Source organism: Ictalurus punctatus, chromosome 16 (genome assembly GCF_001660625.3).
Source record: "Ictalurus punctatus breed USDA103 chromosome 16, Coco_2.0, whole genome shotgun sequence".
Taxonomy (NCBI): Eukaryota; Metazoa; Chordata; class Actinopteri; order Siluriformes; family Ictaluridae; genus Ictalurus; species Ictalurus punctatus.
This window is the reverse complement of record NC_030431.2, coordinates 20161972-20176634: the sequence shown is the minus strand read 5'-3', so window position 1 is coordinate 20176634 and position 14663 is coordinate 20161972. Positions and strand designations below refer to the sequence as shown.

General features: G+C 38.3%; 1 protein-coding gene across 1 annotated transcript in view; it reads right to left on the bottom strand.

Moving 5' to 3' along the window:
• lpar1 (lysophosphatidic acid receptor 1) overlaps nucleotides 1-14663 on the bottom strand; it is a 36841-nt gene that overhangs the window by 5627 nt on the left and 16551 nt on the right. The window contains exon 2 of the mRNA XM_017489973.3: nucleotides 10025-10776. Within this exon, the coding sequence (XP_017345462.1) occupies nucleotides 10025-10760 (736 nt within the window). The 5' untranslated portion in view covers nucleotides 10761-10776. The remainder of the gene's footprint in view (nucleotides 1-10024; nucleotides 10777-14663) is intronic.

The following is a 14663-nucleotide window of genomic DNA, read 5'->3' as shown; positions in this document are numbered from 1 at the left end:
CTGCACTTCAAACCATGTGTAGAAGTCATTCACTGAATCTGGGAGGGAAGTTGTATTTTAAAGTTGGTGATGGCCTAAATATCCTAGCACATACGGCATGTGTTTCTGGTGTCCAAGACTGGGGCTGCCTGCGGGCTTTCTTATTACCTGATGTGAAACAGCAGATGTGTGTTGACGGTCTTGGAGGCTGTCATCTACAGGGTGTCCCAAAACTACATGGGTGTCTCCAGAAATATCTTCCTATATATATATATATATATATATATATATATATATATATATATATATATATATATATATATATACACACACACACACACACACACACACACACACACACACACACACACACACACACACACACATATGCTGTTCATACTACCAGACTGCTGTGTGCTACTCTACTGTATTGCTCATATAGGATATTAGAAATGGTGCATTATTCTTTGTGGAATTATAAAATAAACCAATAGCAGACTACAAAGCAGGGGCCTTCAAAATAATCTGCTGCAGCTCATGCAAATGATCCTGTGCTTTCAGAGTCAGCCCAAGCCAAAGCCCTAGAACTGTCAATATTCTCTGCATGGTTATAACAGATCAAAGTGGTATGTGAAATGATTTAGAATTTGTCAGCACTCTAGCAAAAGAAATGGGCAAATGTTGTTTTTTTTTGGTTCTCAGAAGTACACAGACGTGGATTGAGGGAAGTGAAGGGGTGAAGATCAGTAGGAGGGAATAATGAAGTGTCAATGATACGGCAATACCTGTGAAAGTACTTAGCAAAAGGTCAGCCATTTGTTGTAAACTGCCCTTTCAGGCTTAGTGCTATATAAATACAGCAGTTAAAACCAGACTTCAATCACTCTGGATGACATTAGCCAAACTGAGATTATTGTAGACCAGTTATGTTATGAAAGCAACAGGCTGAAAGAATAGTCTTGGAAATCTATTATCTTACTCTTGTCTTAATTGGTTCTTAATCTGGAAATTATACATGAAAAACATCTACAGGAATTGCTGTAGATGAGCAAGAGCAATTCCTGTAGATGTTTTTCATGTATAATTTCCAGATTCATCTGGATTGGTTCTCTAACATAAATCACCAGAGATCACCAGATCATGAGTATAACAGAAAAACCAGCATGATCTCACAGTTGGAAAGTAAATAAATAAAAATACAGCTCAAATGAAAAGACAAAATGGTAAGGTTATGTTTAGAGGCATCTTATGACACCATTCTTATGACTTCATTTGTATGAAATCTGTAAAGAAATCCACCCACATCACCCATAATGGCTTCAATATGTAGACATTTCTAATAATGTAAGGTTGTGAAAAACACCAGCATGACACAGTATCTGTCATTATCTGGCTAAGTAACATCCTCACATATCCTAAAAAAAAGGTACTTCACTAGTAATACATTTTTAATGTGTAATTTTTTTGTAATCAAGTTCGCCTATGACATAACCGTGGTGGTCTCATCAGCAAAAACAACGAGTCAGCATACACAGAGGAGGTGCAGCGGCTAACGGACTGGTGCAGAGCCAACAACCTCTCTCTGAACATAGACAAAACAAAAGAGATGTTTGTTGACTTCAGGAGAACACGGAGCAACCACTCTCCGCTGAACATCAACGGCTCCTCCGTGGACATCGTCATAAGCACCAAATTCCTTGGTGTTCACCTGACGCAGAACCTCACCTGGTCCCTCAACACCAGCTTCATAACCAAGAAATCCCAGCAGCGGATCTACTTCCTGAGAAGGTTGAAAAAAGCCCATCCCACACCCCTCACTACCTTCTACATAGGAACCATTGAGAGCATCCTGAGTAGCTGCATCACTGCCTGATTTGGAAATTGCACCACATTGGATTGCGAGACCCTGCAGTGGATAGTGAGGATAGCTGAGAAGATCATTAGCATCTCTCTTCTCTCCATCATACACATTTACACCACATGCTGCATACGCAACGCCACCAGCATTGTAGAGGACCACACACACCCCTCACACAAACTCTTCACCCTCCTGTCGTCGGGAAAAAAGGTAACGAAGCATTCGGGCCCTCGCGGCCAGACAGTGTAACAGTTTCTTCCCCCAAGCCATCAGACTCCTCAAGACTGGACTGACACACACACACACACACACACACACCCTGAACTGAACACCATCCCACTCCCATTGCAATATTTACACATTTCTGTATTGCATTTGTTGCTGCTACTGTACTTATCTGTAACTTACTGTAATATCATATTTAATTTCATGTCACTATTATACACTTTACCTGGCTGCTACCGTAATAACTGCTATGTCCATATTTGGTATAAGCTAATCTGCTGAATACTAAGTCAGAGCATATTATGTTTACATTTACACCATTTTTTTATTATATTCTTACTCTTTTGCACTACCTGTTATATCACCTGTTACATCACTTCCATAGTAGAACAGTGTACTGGTCAGCGCTACACTGTCACTTGCTGTGCCTGTTGTTCCTGTTTTAGTAATTACTGTACTGTCTTGTGTTATTAGCCCACATTTGCATGTGCACTTTATGTAAGAATGTGTAGGTCTTATTTAGTACTGTATTGTCTCATGTAGTTACTGTATTGGTTTATGTAGCACCATGGTCCTGTAATACCGTTGTTTCGTTTTAACTGTGTACTGTACCAGCTGTATATGGTTGAAATGACAATAAAAGCCACTTGACTTGACTTGAAACATTTATTTGTTCACCTATCGTTTCATCATTTGACTCCTATAAAAAATATCCATGAGACAATTCAGTGCTAAAAGCTTCCGACGGCCCAAGATCCTCGTTATTTTACTTGTCTAATATGGAAAGGAGCATGTTTTCTATAGCGTTCTGAGAGGTGGAACTTGCTAGCTCATTTCTGTACCTGATGTGTGGATAAATCAATAGCCTGGGTGCCTTGGACAAGCAGATTCTTTTAGTTGTTTTACTCTTAGTAGGCTAGGTTCTTCATTCAACAACCAGAGAAAGAATAATCCTTACTCTCTATTGATTCTAGCAATAAAAAAAGATTTTACGAGGTGTGTCTTTTTAAACAAAATGCACTTCAGACACACCTCGATGTTGTTACTACAGCACACGCTCCTCATTCTGAATGGCACTGCTTACTGGACCAGACATATAGGCTTATAGTAGCTGGATAAATAAGCATTCACAAATGGCATACAACCTTTTCAGAATGAAGAATACGAATGTATGTGGAAACACTAACAAAACCGAAATGAATATGATTTACTCATATGACTCTCCTGCTTGCACAACATGCCTCATGATTAAGCACGTCGAAAAGGAATAAAGACACCAGGCTTGAGTAATAACTTTTATGTGCGACATGATACTAGAGCTCATAGCCAGGGTTGGCAGGGTTACTTTAAAAATGTATTCCATTACAGTTACAAATTACTTCTTAAAAAATGTAATCAGTAACGTAATCCATGTATTACAATATGAAAGTAATGTAACCTGATTATTTTTGGATTACTTCAAGCTCACATATGTAAATAAAGTCAAGAGAAAAGCAATACGATCTAAAATACATTAATTTAGAGCTTATTATTAGAGCTTAAAAACATGTTCAATGTTTGGATTTGTTTTAGTAAAATAAATAAATTAATAATTAAAAAATCACTGTTCACTGATGCGGGTAACATTACATCACAAAAGCATTTCAGAGAATAATTTGTGTTCATTTCTACCAAATTAACTTTGCGTATGCACCAGGAGGTTGCTCATGTGAGTCACGACTGGCGAAAGAGAACCAGAACTATAATCAAGCAGCTGTCTATATTGTGTTATGTCAAAAGATTAATTTATTTGGTTTTAAATTATTTTTTAAAATCTTGATAGTATTCCCATTTTATTATAAAATGTACCTGTGATCTGATTACTTTGTTTTTTGACGTAACTGTAATGGATTACAGTTACCAGTTTTTTGTATCATGATTACATAATGCCGTTACACGTATTCTGTTACTCCTCAAGCCTGCTCATAGCCTAGCGTGACCGTACGACCTCTTTTTCTGACCTTAAAAAACCGTCCCTCCAGGATTTCCGGCTAGAAAATGTCTGGGATTCAGATTTAGTTTCATTATGATGTGTTTATGGTCTAATACTGCATCATGTGAGTGCATATTTGCATCGCTTTAACCCCTCTCTGTAATTCTCGCACACCAATTGGTCGATTATAAAAGGCTTGCAGCAACTATTGGCCAAATTCCTCCCTCTCAAATATTAGCTTACTCTCAGCAAACGCGTGAAGGCGAAGCGCTATTGTTGCTTGACAGTAGCAGCAAATGACAGCTGTACTGAGTAGAAACAATGGCCATGGCCATATAAAGTCATTTTTTATTTCATGTTATCACATGGTCATTCAAATGTGTAAGTGATGGTAGATGGCACATTCATGGCATCTAATATTTTACTTTATTCCATGGACATTCAAAAGAATGTAGGAAAAAACGCAAAACGTGGGCAGAGTGAACTCATTTTATTTATATATGTATATTAATTTGATGCTAATAGTGTGTCTTTTTCAGTGCATTAAAGTTTGCATTCATAGTAACCAAACCCCCTCTTCCCCAACCCCACCCCCATCTCTCCTCCAGAATATGATTAACCTTTCATAGCCACATATCGTGCTACCTCAGACACATTATTACAAAAGGATAATGACTATGTCTATGTTGATTTATATCCTCATTTGTGCCTGTATGAATGCACTTAACATGTCATACTCTATTATGTTATGGTAGCTACCATTTTTAAGTTTTTAGATTAGTCACTTAGGTTTCCAGGCAAACAAAACAGGACTGGGCAGCACAGCTTTCACTTGCCCAGTGGTCAAGCTAATGGGTTTATTATTTTTCCACCCTGAGACTTGGAAAGGCACTCCATAGTTCAGAGAGGTTCAGAGAAGTGAAGTGCATCACTTCTCTGATGTGATGTGTTAATCATGATGTCTCCAATCATACCTATGTGAACTCAACATTAATCTACAGATTATCTGCAACAACCACCTATACACCTATTAAGGCTATCCTAATGAATTTCCCTACTGAAAGTTCATACATCTCATTATCTTGACATACGTTTGCAAGGAATTGCTTGCATATTTAAACATGTAGACCAAATGACCCATGTGCCCCTTTATGACACTCTTAGAAAATAGTGTTTGCTTGTGGGGAATCCCTGAGCTGATCTATGTGCAAGACTAGAACAAAGAGATTCCTGTTCACTAAACTCCTTTAGGGCAGTATGGTGGTGTAGCGGGTAGCGTTGCCGCTTCACAGCTCCAGGGTTCAACGTAATTGTGTGTGTGTGTGCGCGTGTGTGTGTGTACGTGTGTTTGTGGTGCTCTGGCACCGGATGCTCCACTGCAACCCTGAGCAGGATAAAGCAGTTTCTTAAGATGAATGAACAAGGCAATGCTACAACTTTTACCAATCCAAAAACCCTTGAGGAACCAATTTTGTTTTTTTTATAAGAGATTAACAAAAGGGGTCTGAATTAAGGCATGAGATTTAAAGCATAACTTATTTACAAGAATTGAATATGAAAACAAGTATTGTATGTGATACGTTGATATCCAGCAGACATTCACTCTTTTTTTTTCTGTGGATATATCTTTAATGGTGTCCTAATAGCCATCTTTCCCTAGATCTTGCGTGATGTCAAATCTAGTCTTAAAAATGTACTGTAGGTATATATATATATATATATATATATATATATATATATATATATATATATATATATATATATATATATATATTTTTTTTTTTTAATAAAAAACCCACATATCTATTTTGATAAAGAAACATATGTAGGTTCCTAATAAATAAACATAAGAATGTTTTGTGAAGAAAGGGCAGCACAGTAGGTAGCATTGCTGCCTTATAGTTCCATTATAGCCTTATAGTTCCTTATAGTTAAATTCTTAACTCGTTAGTCTTTGTGGATGTTCTCTTCATGTTTGCACAGATTCTCTGGTTTCCTCCCACATCTCAGAGACAAGCAGGTAGGTGAACTGGTTAAGTGGATCCACTGTGACCCTGACCAAGATAAAGCAGGCACTGAAGCTGAATGAATCAATGTTTATGAAAAAAATGATGACGCAGCCTCCCCACAATTTTCTCTAACCAAGAAAGGTTTCACTTTCCAAATTTTCTGTGATACGAATGGCTATCATACCTAATGTTAATGCTCATTCTGTCAGTGGGAGTATACAATTACAGGTAGATAAATATTTTAATACTAATATAAAATGCTGCATTTAAAGGAACTTGACAGTCCTAAAAGCAGTCTAAGTAACATTATACTTCAGTCTTGAAAAGCTTGAGGGCTTCTAAAGATCGCCTCATGCTTGAGAAATGTAAAACTTTGAAGCATGTGAAATGTGGTAATGAGCTGCTCTGCAAGTAACTGAATGAAGAATGGCTGACCGTTCTCTGCCTTCACTGCCCGCTTTCATTTAACATCTACAGAACATTCTTATGGCTCTGAGCCACACACACACACACACACACACACACACACACACACACACACACACCGCTGACATTATAATGGTATTAGAGCTCTCTTATCTGTGGAGTGCCAGCACTACCTAAGAACCGTATCTGTTCCTGTCCTGCTCCACCGCTCTGCACTTTCCCCAGAGCCTAACGTTGAGCTCCATACGTTTTAAACAACAGCAGCACTGTTTCCTGCTGGCTCTAGGTCTCTGTGCCCTGACTGAGGTTCTTTCTCTGGGTTTGGCTGGGGAAAGCAGCGAGGCATGACGCTGACACAGTGCAAGGCAAACACTGGAACTGGCGACAGGAGTGGGACCACAAACCCTGAGCTGTATACCACTCAACGGCTGCATTGTTCCATCACTCAAGTGCTGGCACGACTGTGTAATAAGATAACATACTGCTCTGAAGCATGACCTATAGTGCTAGGTGTATATATATATATATATATATATATATATATATATATATATATATATATATATATGTAAATGGAAGCAAAACAGTTCAAAAGTGGTTAACACATTTGCCCCCACTCTGTGTGTGCACAGTTTGCATGTTCCCCCTGTCCTTTGGGGGTTTCCTCCGGGTACTCCGGTTAATTCTCTCCGGTCCAAAGACATGTGCTGTAGGCTGATTTGCCTTTCCAAAATTGTCCGTGGTGTGTGAATGTGCGTGATTTGAGCCCTGCGATGGGTTGGCACCATGTCCAGGGTGTCCCGTGCCTTTTGTCCCCCGAGGCTCCCCGCAACCCTGTGTAGGATAAGCACTATGGAAGATGGATGGATATATTTATTTAATTAATTATTTACTATTCTGACTCAGCTGCCTTTGAGAACACCTGCATGGAATATGTCAGGGTTTAGTAATGCCAAATTCAAGCAAAAAAACCCCAAAACAAATCACATTGTAAAAATCAAAATTCATTGCAATATACAATATTTAAGATTCTGAACAAATCTCCAGCAGTACAGTAGCACTGTTTAAAAAAACCAACGGTTCAATTATACTTTTATGTACTGTCTGAGAAAAAACTTGTTTTTCATTTTTAAATAAAAAATACACTGAAGAGGAGAAAAAGATTAACTTTTTTTAACCTTTGTGAACATTTTTTTAAAACCTGTCAGTGATATATTTATGAATATCTTCCCAAAATAAAAGCTTTTCATAGTTTTTATATTGTTATTTTTTTTATATCCATCCATTCATCTTCTATACCGCTTATCCTTCTTCAGGGTCACGGGGAAAACTGGAGCCTATCCCAGGGCACAAGGTGGTTTTTTTTTTTGTTTTTGTTTTTTAAATAAAATTAATATTTAATGCCGAGATAAAGGAGAAAAAGATTTTTTTAAATGTTTTGTAAAAAAAAAAAGTCATTTTTATAATGTAAAAAAAATTCTTAGCAAAACTGTCAATAGCATCTTTATTAATGTCTACAAAATAAATATAATGAATTTTTTATATTTAAAAAAGTAACATTTAGAATTTTTAAAAACTTTTCTTTACATATATTTTTTTCCTTACACGTCTAAGATTAAGTAAAACATTTTGACCTCAGAACAGCTACTTCCAGTCAGTTTGTCATTATTAAAAATAAATCGATAAAAAGATAACACGATAGCCATAATAAAGTGTATCCTGACATAATTTAAAATGGTAAATGGCCTGCACTTATATGGAGCTTTTATCCAAAGCGCTTTACACTGTGTCGCATTCACCCCTTCACACACACACACACACTCACACACCAGTGGTAGCTGAGCTGTAATGCAAGGTGCTAACTTGCCATCGGGAGCAACTTGGGGTTCAGTGTCTTGCCCAAGGACACTTCGGTATGTGGAGTCATGTGGGCCGAGAATCAATCCGCCAACCCTACGATTAGTGGACAACCCGCTCTACCACCTGATCCACATCCGCCCCTTTATTTATCACAATATTGATATTATATTGTCATACTTTGTGTTATGTTAATAAACACATTATATCTTGAAAAAGATTTAGTTACAAAATATATCTTTTTTGTATGATGTATATCTTTTTTGTACATCTGAACATCTTGATGACATCCACAGTATAAGCAGTAAAACTGGAATGAGGACACTGAGTTTCACTGCTGAGTGAACATAACCAAGGTCACTGTGCAGCTGCCCTCCTTCAGCAGGAAGCGAGCACATGGAAATCTTTGCATAGTGTACTGTGACAACTGCCGTCAAGGATGATAAAGACACCCCAAGGAGAAATCTCTATGACAACGTGACGAAATTACAACACAGAGACAAAGACGTGGCTCCATAAAGCTGATATTATTGGCACATGAAAATGTGCTAGAAACAAAGAATATACTTTTTTATTACAATAAAGCCACAGTGATTTTGGTGACTCAGGATGGACTCACACACTTGGGACATAAAGATGGATTTTAAATATAAACACCAATGTGAGTCGAAAATTTTGTCCTTAGCACACCCGGACATATTCATATTTATTGTTGTTGATTTTTAGCAAATGTCCTGTGTTCCAGAAATCCTGTTATGCTTGAATTTCAGTGTTTTTACTACAGCAGAGTATGCAAGTTAGCTAGCGTGGAAGCAATGTCATTAGCAAAGTCATTAGCACCAAATATTCCAATAGTGTACAAAAACTAATAAAGACAATCGCAACTTCTATGTTTTTTTTTTTTAATAGCCTGAGTTAGCTAATCTCTCACAATTAGTACCATAGCATTTGTTAGTTTATCTCAGTGAATCGTTACCCTAGCCCTTTTCATTGCTTAAATGTGGCTTAAATGGAGAAATCTAGGGGGGGAAAAGGAACATAAGGAAAAAAGGGGGAAATAATTTCTCAGAGCACCATTAAATAAATGCAGGATCTATATATTAATATGGTAATTGTGAAAAATTGTTGGAAAACCAAATATGGCTTTGTTTCAGTTATATATGGGGTGGCTGTGGCTAATCGTAGGGTTGGCGGTTCGATTCCCGGCCCACGTGACTCCACATCCCGAAGTGTCCTTGGGCAAGACACTGAACCCCAAGTTGCTCCCGATGACAAGTTAGCGCCTTGTATGGCAGCTCTGCAACCATTGGTGTGTGAGTGTGTGTGTGAATGCGTGAATGAGACACAGTGTAAAGCGCTTTGGATAAAAGCACTATATAAGTGCAGACCATTTATCATACAGTAGTTATAAAGCAAATGAAATATGGTAAAATATGCTAATACACTATACTATAATAATAACTAGATATAGTAATAAACTAATAAACTCCCATTAAACTGGGACAAAATACGAATTCTACCTGATTGCATATGACTTTGCATGAATGTTGGTAGAAATACAGCGACTGCAATTTTTTTCCCTTTATCCAAACCTTAACAGTTTGGCACCAAGTTGTATAAATATGAACACTTAATAATTGAATTGTTGGCAAAGCTTCACAACTGAAAATTTGCAGAAGTAGTAAGAGAAACACTTACCAAGGACAATCACCACTGTCTTCAGCAAGCTCATCATGGTGTCCCTGTTGCGCCGCTGACCTGAGCTGTGGCGTGACATTCTCATGGTGCGCTGGCGGACATACATGAATATGTGGGCATAAAGCACCACCATGACAACAAAGGTCACCAGGTTGAAGATGGCCCAGAAGACGAGGTACGAGTTGCTGTAGAGTGGTGCCATGTTGGAGCAGGTTTTGATGGCACAGATACAGTTCCAACCCACACTAGGGATGGCACCCATGACAATCGACATAGTCCAGATGATCACGATGACCACAACCACACGACGGTTACTCATGCGAGTGTGAAGCTGCATTCGGAAGACTGTGATGTGGCGCTCTATGGCGATGGCTAGCAAGTTGGCCACAGAAGCCGTCAGGCTAGTGTCAATGAGGCCTTGGCGTAGTAACCACGTGCTGACAGTTAGCCGGCGTGTGTTGGGCCCCGTGTTAAACATCAAATAGAAATAAGCCAGTCCAGCGAAAAAGTCTGCTGCTGCTAGGTTAGCCATGAGATAATAGATGGGGAAATGAAATCTGCGGTTGATGTAAATGGCCACCATCACCAGGAGGTTAGCAAGCATGATAAAGATACATACTGTAAGTCCAAGTCCCATTACCAGTCTGCTGACAGTATTCCACTCTGTGGCCAGGTACTTCCCACTTTCGTTGTAAAAGAAGGCAATGCTTTCATTGTAGTAACACTGTCCATCCATCTTGAAGGTTATACTTCTGAAAGAACAAAAATTAGACAGAATCAGACTATTTATAGTTAATTCACATTTTGTATTGGCATTTTGTAAGTGCCCAGGAAATGCCTTGTAAGCAAAGATTTGATTCCAGATTTTAGAGAAGCAATGACAGCCACACACATACAGTGCTGTGAAAAAGTATTTGCCACCATCCTGATTTCTTCTTCATATGAAATACAACATAAAACAAAGGCAACCTGAGTAAACACACAATACAGTTTTATTTCTTTCTTTTCTTTTATCGAAGCAAAGAAAGTTATCCAACACGTATCACCCATGTGAAAAACTAATTGCCCCCTTAAAATTAAAATCTGGTTGTGCTACCTTTAACTTCACTAACTGCAACCAGACGCTTCTGATAACTGGAGATCAGTCTTTCACAGTACTGTGATGGAATTTAGTCCCATTCTTCTTTGCAGAATTGCTTTAGTTCAGCCACACTGGAGGGTTTTTGTGCATGAACTGCCTGTTTAAATTCCTGCCACAGCATCTCAATTGGTTCAAGTCAGGACTTTCACTAGGCCACTCAAAAACTTTAATTTGGCCTTTTTTTTTTTTTTGAGCCATTCAGAGGTGGAATTACTCCTATGCTTTTGATCATTGTCTTGCTGCTTAATCCAGTTGTGCTTGAGTTTCAATTTACGCACTGAAGACCAGACATTCTGCTTTAGGATTTTCTGGTAGAAAGCAGAATTCATGTTTCCCTCCATTATTGCAAGTTGCCCAGGCCCTGAAGCACCATAGAATCCCCACACCATCACCCTTCCACCACCATGCTTGACTGTAGGTATGATGTTCTTTTTGTGGAATTCTGCGTTTGGTTTATGCCAGAGGTAACAGGACCCCGGTCTTCTAAACTGTTCCACTTTCAACTAGACAGAACATTCTCCCAAGAGGTTTGAGGATCATCAAGGTGATCATCAGACAAGCCTTAATGTTCTTCTGGGTTAGCAGTGGTTTTCGCCTCAACACTCTTCCATGGATGCCATTTTTACCCAGTGTTTTTCTGATAGTGGAGTCATGAACAGTGACCTTTATCGATGAAAGAGAGGTCTATAGGTCCTTTAATGTTGTCTTTGGCTCTTTTGTGACTTCCTGGATGAGTAGAGGAATTTTTTTTAAAGGATGGTCATGTCTGGGAAGGTTCCCAACTGTTCCGATTTTTTCCATTCGGAGATAATGGCTCTCACTGTGGTTCTTTGGAATCCCATAGCCTTTGAAATAGCTTTGTAACCCTTCCCAGACTGATGTATTTCAATCTCCTCCTTCCTCAGCTTTGGCATAGCGAGTTACTGGGGAGGACATTTTAACCAACTTCATGCAGTTGAAAAAGTTCTATTTAAGTGTTGATGTGATTGAACAGGGTTTGTAGTAATCAGGCCAGGTTACATCTAGTCCAGCTGAACCCCATTATGAATGCAGTTTCATAGATTTTGGGAATTAGTAACTACGGGGCAAATACATTTTCACACAGGCCCAGTTGGTATTGAATAACTTTTTTGCTTCAGTGAACAACATTATCATTTAAAAACTGTATTTTGTGTTTACTCTGGTTGCCTTCATTTTATCTTAAATTTTGTTTTCATTTCTGAAACTATTTAGTATGAGATATACATAAAAACAGAAGAAATTGGGATGGCAGCAAATAATTTTTCACAGCACTGTATATTTCCATCACTTCATAATGCAAGGAATGGTTTGGAAAGAGGAATAACATGTATGGAGCTACAAAAATAACCCATGTTAAATGCTAATTAGCAGCTAATGTAAAGCACTATCCACAGTTTGTTTATAGGGGTGCGACATATGTGTACAAGTACAAGATGAGTCCTCAGACAAATTTCACAGTATTCCTGGGAATTCTAAACAGCAAAATGGAAATAAGAACATCTACATAACACACTTTTGTCATTAAAAAAAACTGCCTCATTTGTATCCACAGTGCCAAGAGATCTAAAACACCAATTTTGATTTCATGGGGACTTTAACATATGATAGGTTTATGTGCTTGAGGATTATTCATGAAAAATGTGTCACGGAGGCAGATGCACGTACAGATTCAAGGTTTAATAAGAGTACAAGCAAAACACAAAAGACAATAAGCACACATGAACAGGGAAACAAACATAAACCAAGACCTAGGAGAAGAGGGAGCATAATGTGACATCATTAGACAAAACAAAGCTAGACCAAGAGTGAGTTGCAATTAGTGATTATAAACACACTGGTGCTCGTTAACCAGAATGAGAGTGGTCATGTGACGGTGGCGCAGAGGTGCAGTGGCTGCTGGGAATTGAAGTCCAGGGTTCCTTTCGGCGATTCGTAACAAAGTGCTTCAGTACAAGCTTTTTAATATTATTTAAGCTCACACTGTAAAATCTAAAATCCATTCTGAAAGACAGTGGACTACAGTTGAGCAAATTAACAAAGCTTGCATTATTCAACATCTACAGTGACCGCAAACAAACAATGTTGAACCCAGAGTTGTGAAATGAACTCAGATGGATATTAAACAGACCCAAACATTTTGGCATCGGGTCAAATTTTGCTAATGGTCCGTTCTATATGGAGAATAACTAAAGAGATGGCTAACCAAAAAAACATCAACCGACAAGCAAAGAAAAAGTTAGTGTCTTGAAAAAAATGCAGGGAATTTATCACACAGTCACTTTGTTATACTTTTTAAACCAAGTATTAGTATTGCTGGGACTTATTTGAATGAGCTGATTCTATTTTCCAAAACACCCCACATAGGAAATTTGCTTATGTAATTTAAGCAAGGCATGGTTCCGGTTGGGTTTTTTTTTTTTCTTTATTTCATGATCTTTCAAGATAACATTTGTCAGCAAAGTGTCTGAAGTTGCATATATTCGTCTTTACAATTAGGTAGGGATTGATTTACACTATATGACGCAAAGTTTTTGGACACTCATATGTGCTTTATGAACATCTCATTCCAGATTTAGTCCCCCTTTGCTGTTATAATAACCGCCACTCTTCTGGTAAGGATTTTCACTAGATTTTGGAGCATGGCTGTGGGGATTTGTGATCATTCAGCCACAAGAGCATTAGTGAGGTCAGGCAAGGAGGTCTGGGATGCAGTAAGCATTCCAATTTATCCGAAAGGTGTTCAGAGTGGTTGAAATCAGGGCTATTGTGTTCTTCCACTTCAAAATACCATGTCTTCATGGATCTCACTTTGTGCACAGGGGCATTGTCATACTGGAACAGGTTTGGGCCTCTTAGTTCCAGTGAAGGGAACTTGTAATACTGCACAGTACAAAGACATCCTATACAATTGTGGGCTTCCAACTTTGTGGTAACAGTTTGGGGAAGACCCACATATGGGTGTGATGTTCAAGTGTCTACTTACTTTTGGCTGCATAATGCATCAACTAAAGTATTATATATCCTATATACATGATGCAAATAAATAAAAGGTACGTGAGTGCATTGGCATTTTTTTTTTTGTATCAATCAATATATTCTCAAGTCATCAATTCTCAACTTAATAAACTTAAGTTACATTGCTATGTTTTTTTTCCTCTTGAGCCTCTACTTAAAGACAACAGTTTCCAATCACTAAATCCTTTGTTGCTCGCATAAAACATTTCATGCTCTGCTAGTTGTCTGTTATCATCTGGTTAGAACTGAAATGTCAAGTAACAGTGAATAACCTTTCCATTGCTTTTGTGTATAGCCTCAGTAGTCCCAGTGAAACAAATGCTGGCACTGTATGCATGTTTTATCATTTGGCCTCAGGCTTGTAATTTCACTGAGCTGAAACCACTGAACAGAACACGATCTGTGCTCTCCAGGCTGTGAACTTCCTTCTGCCTTCAAAATGAGTGCTAGGAGAAAGAGTAT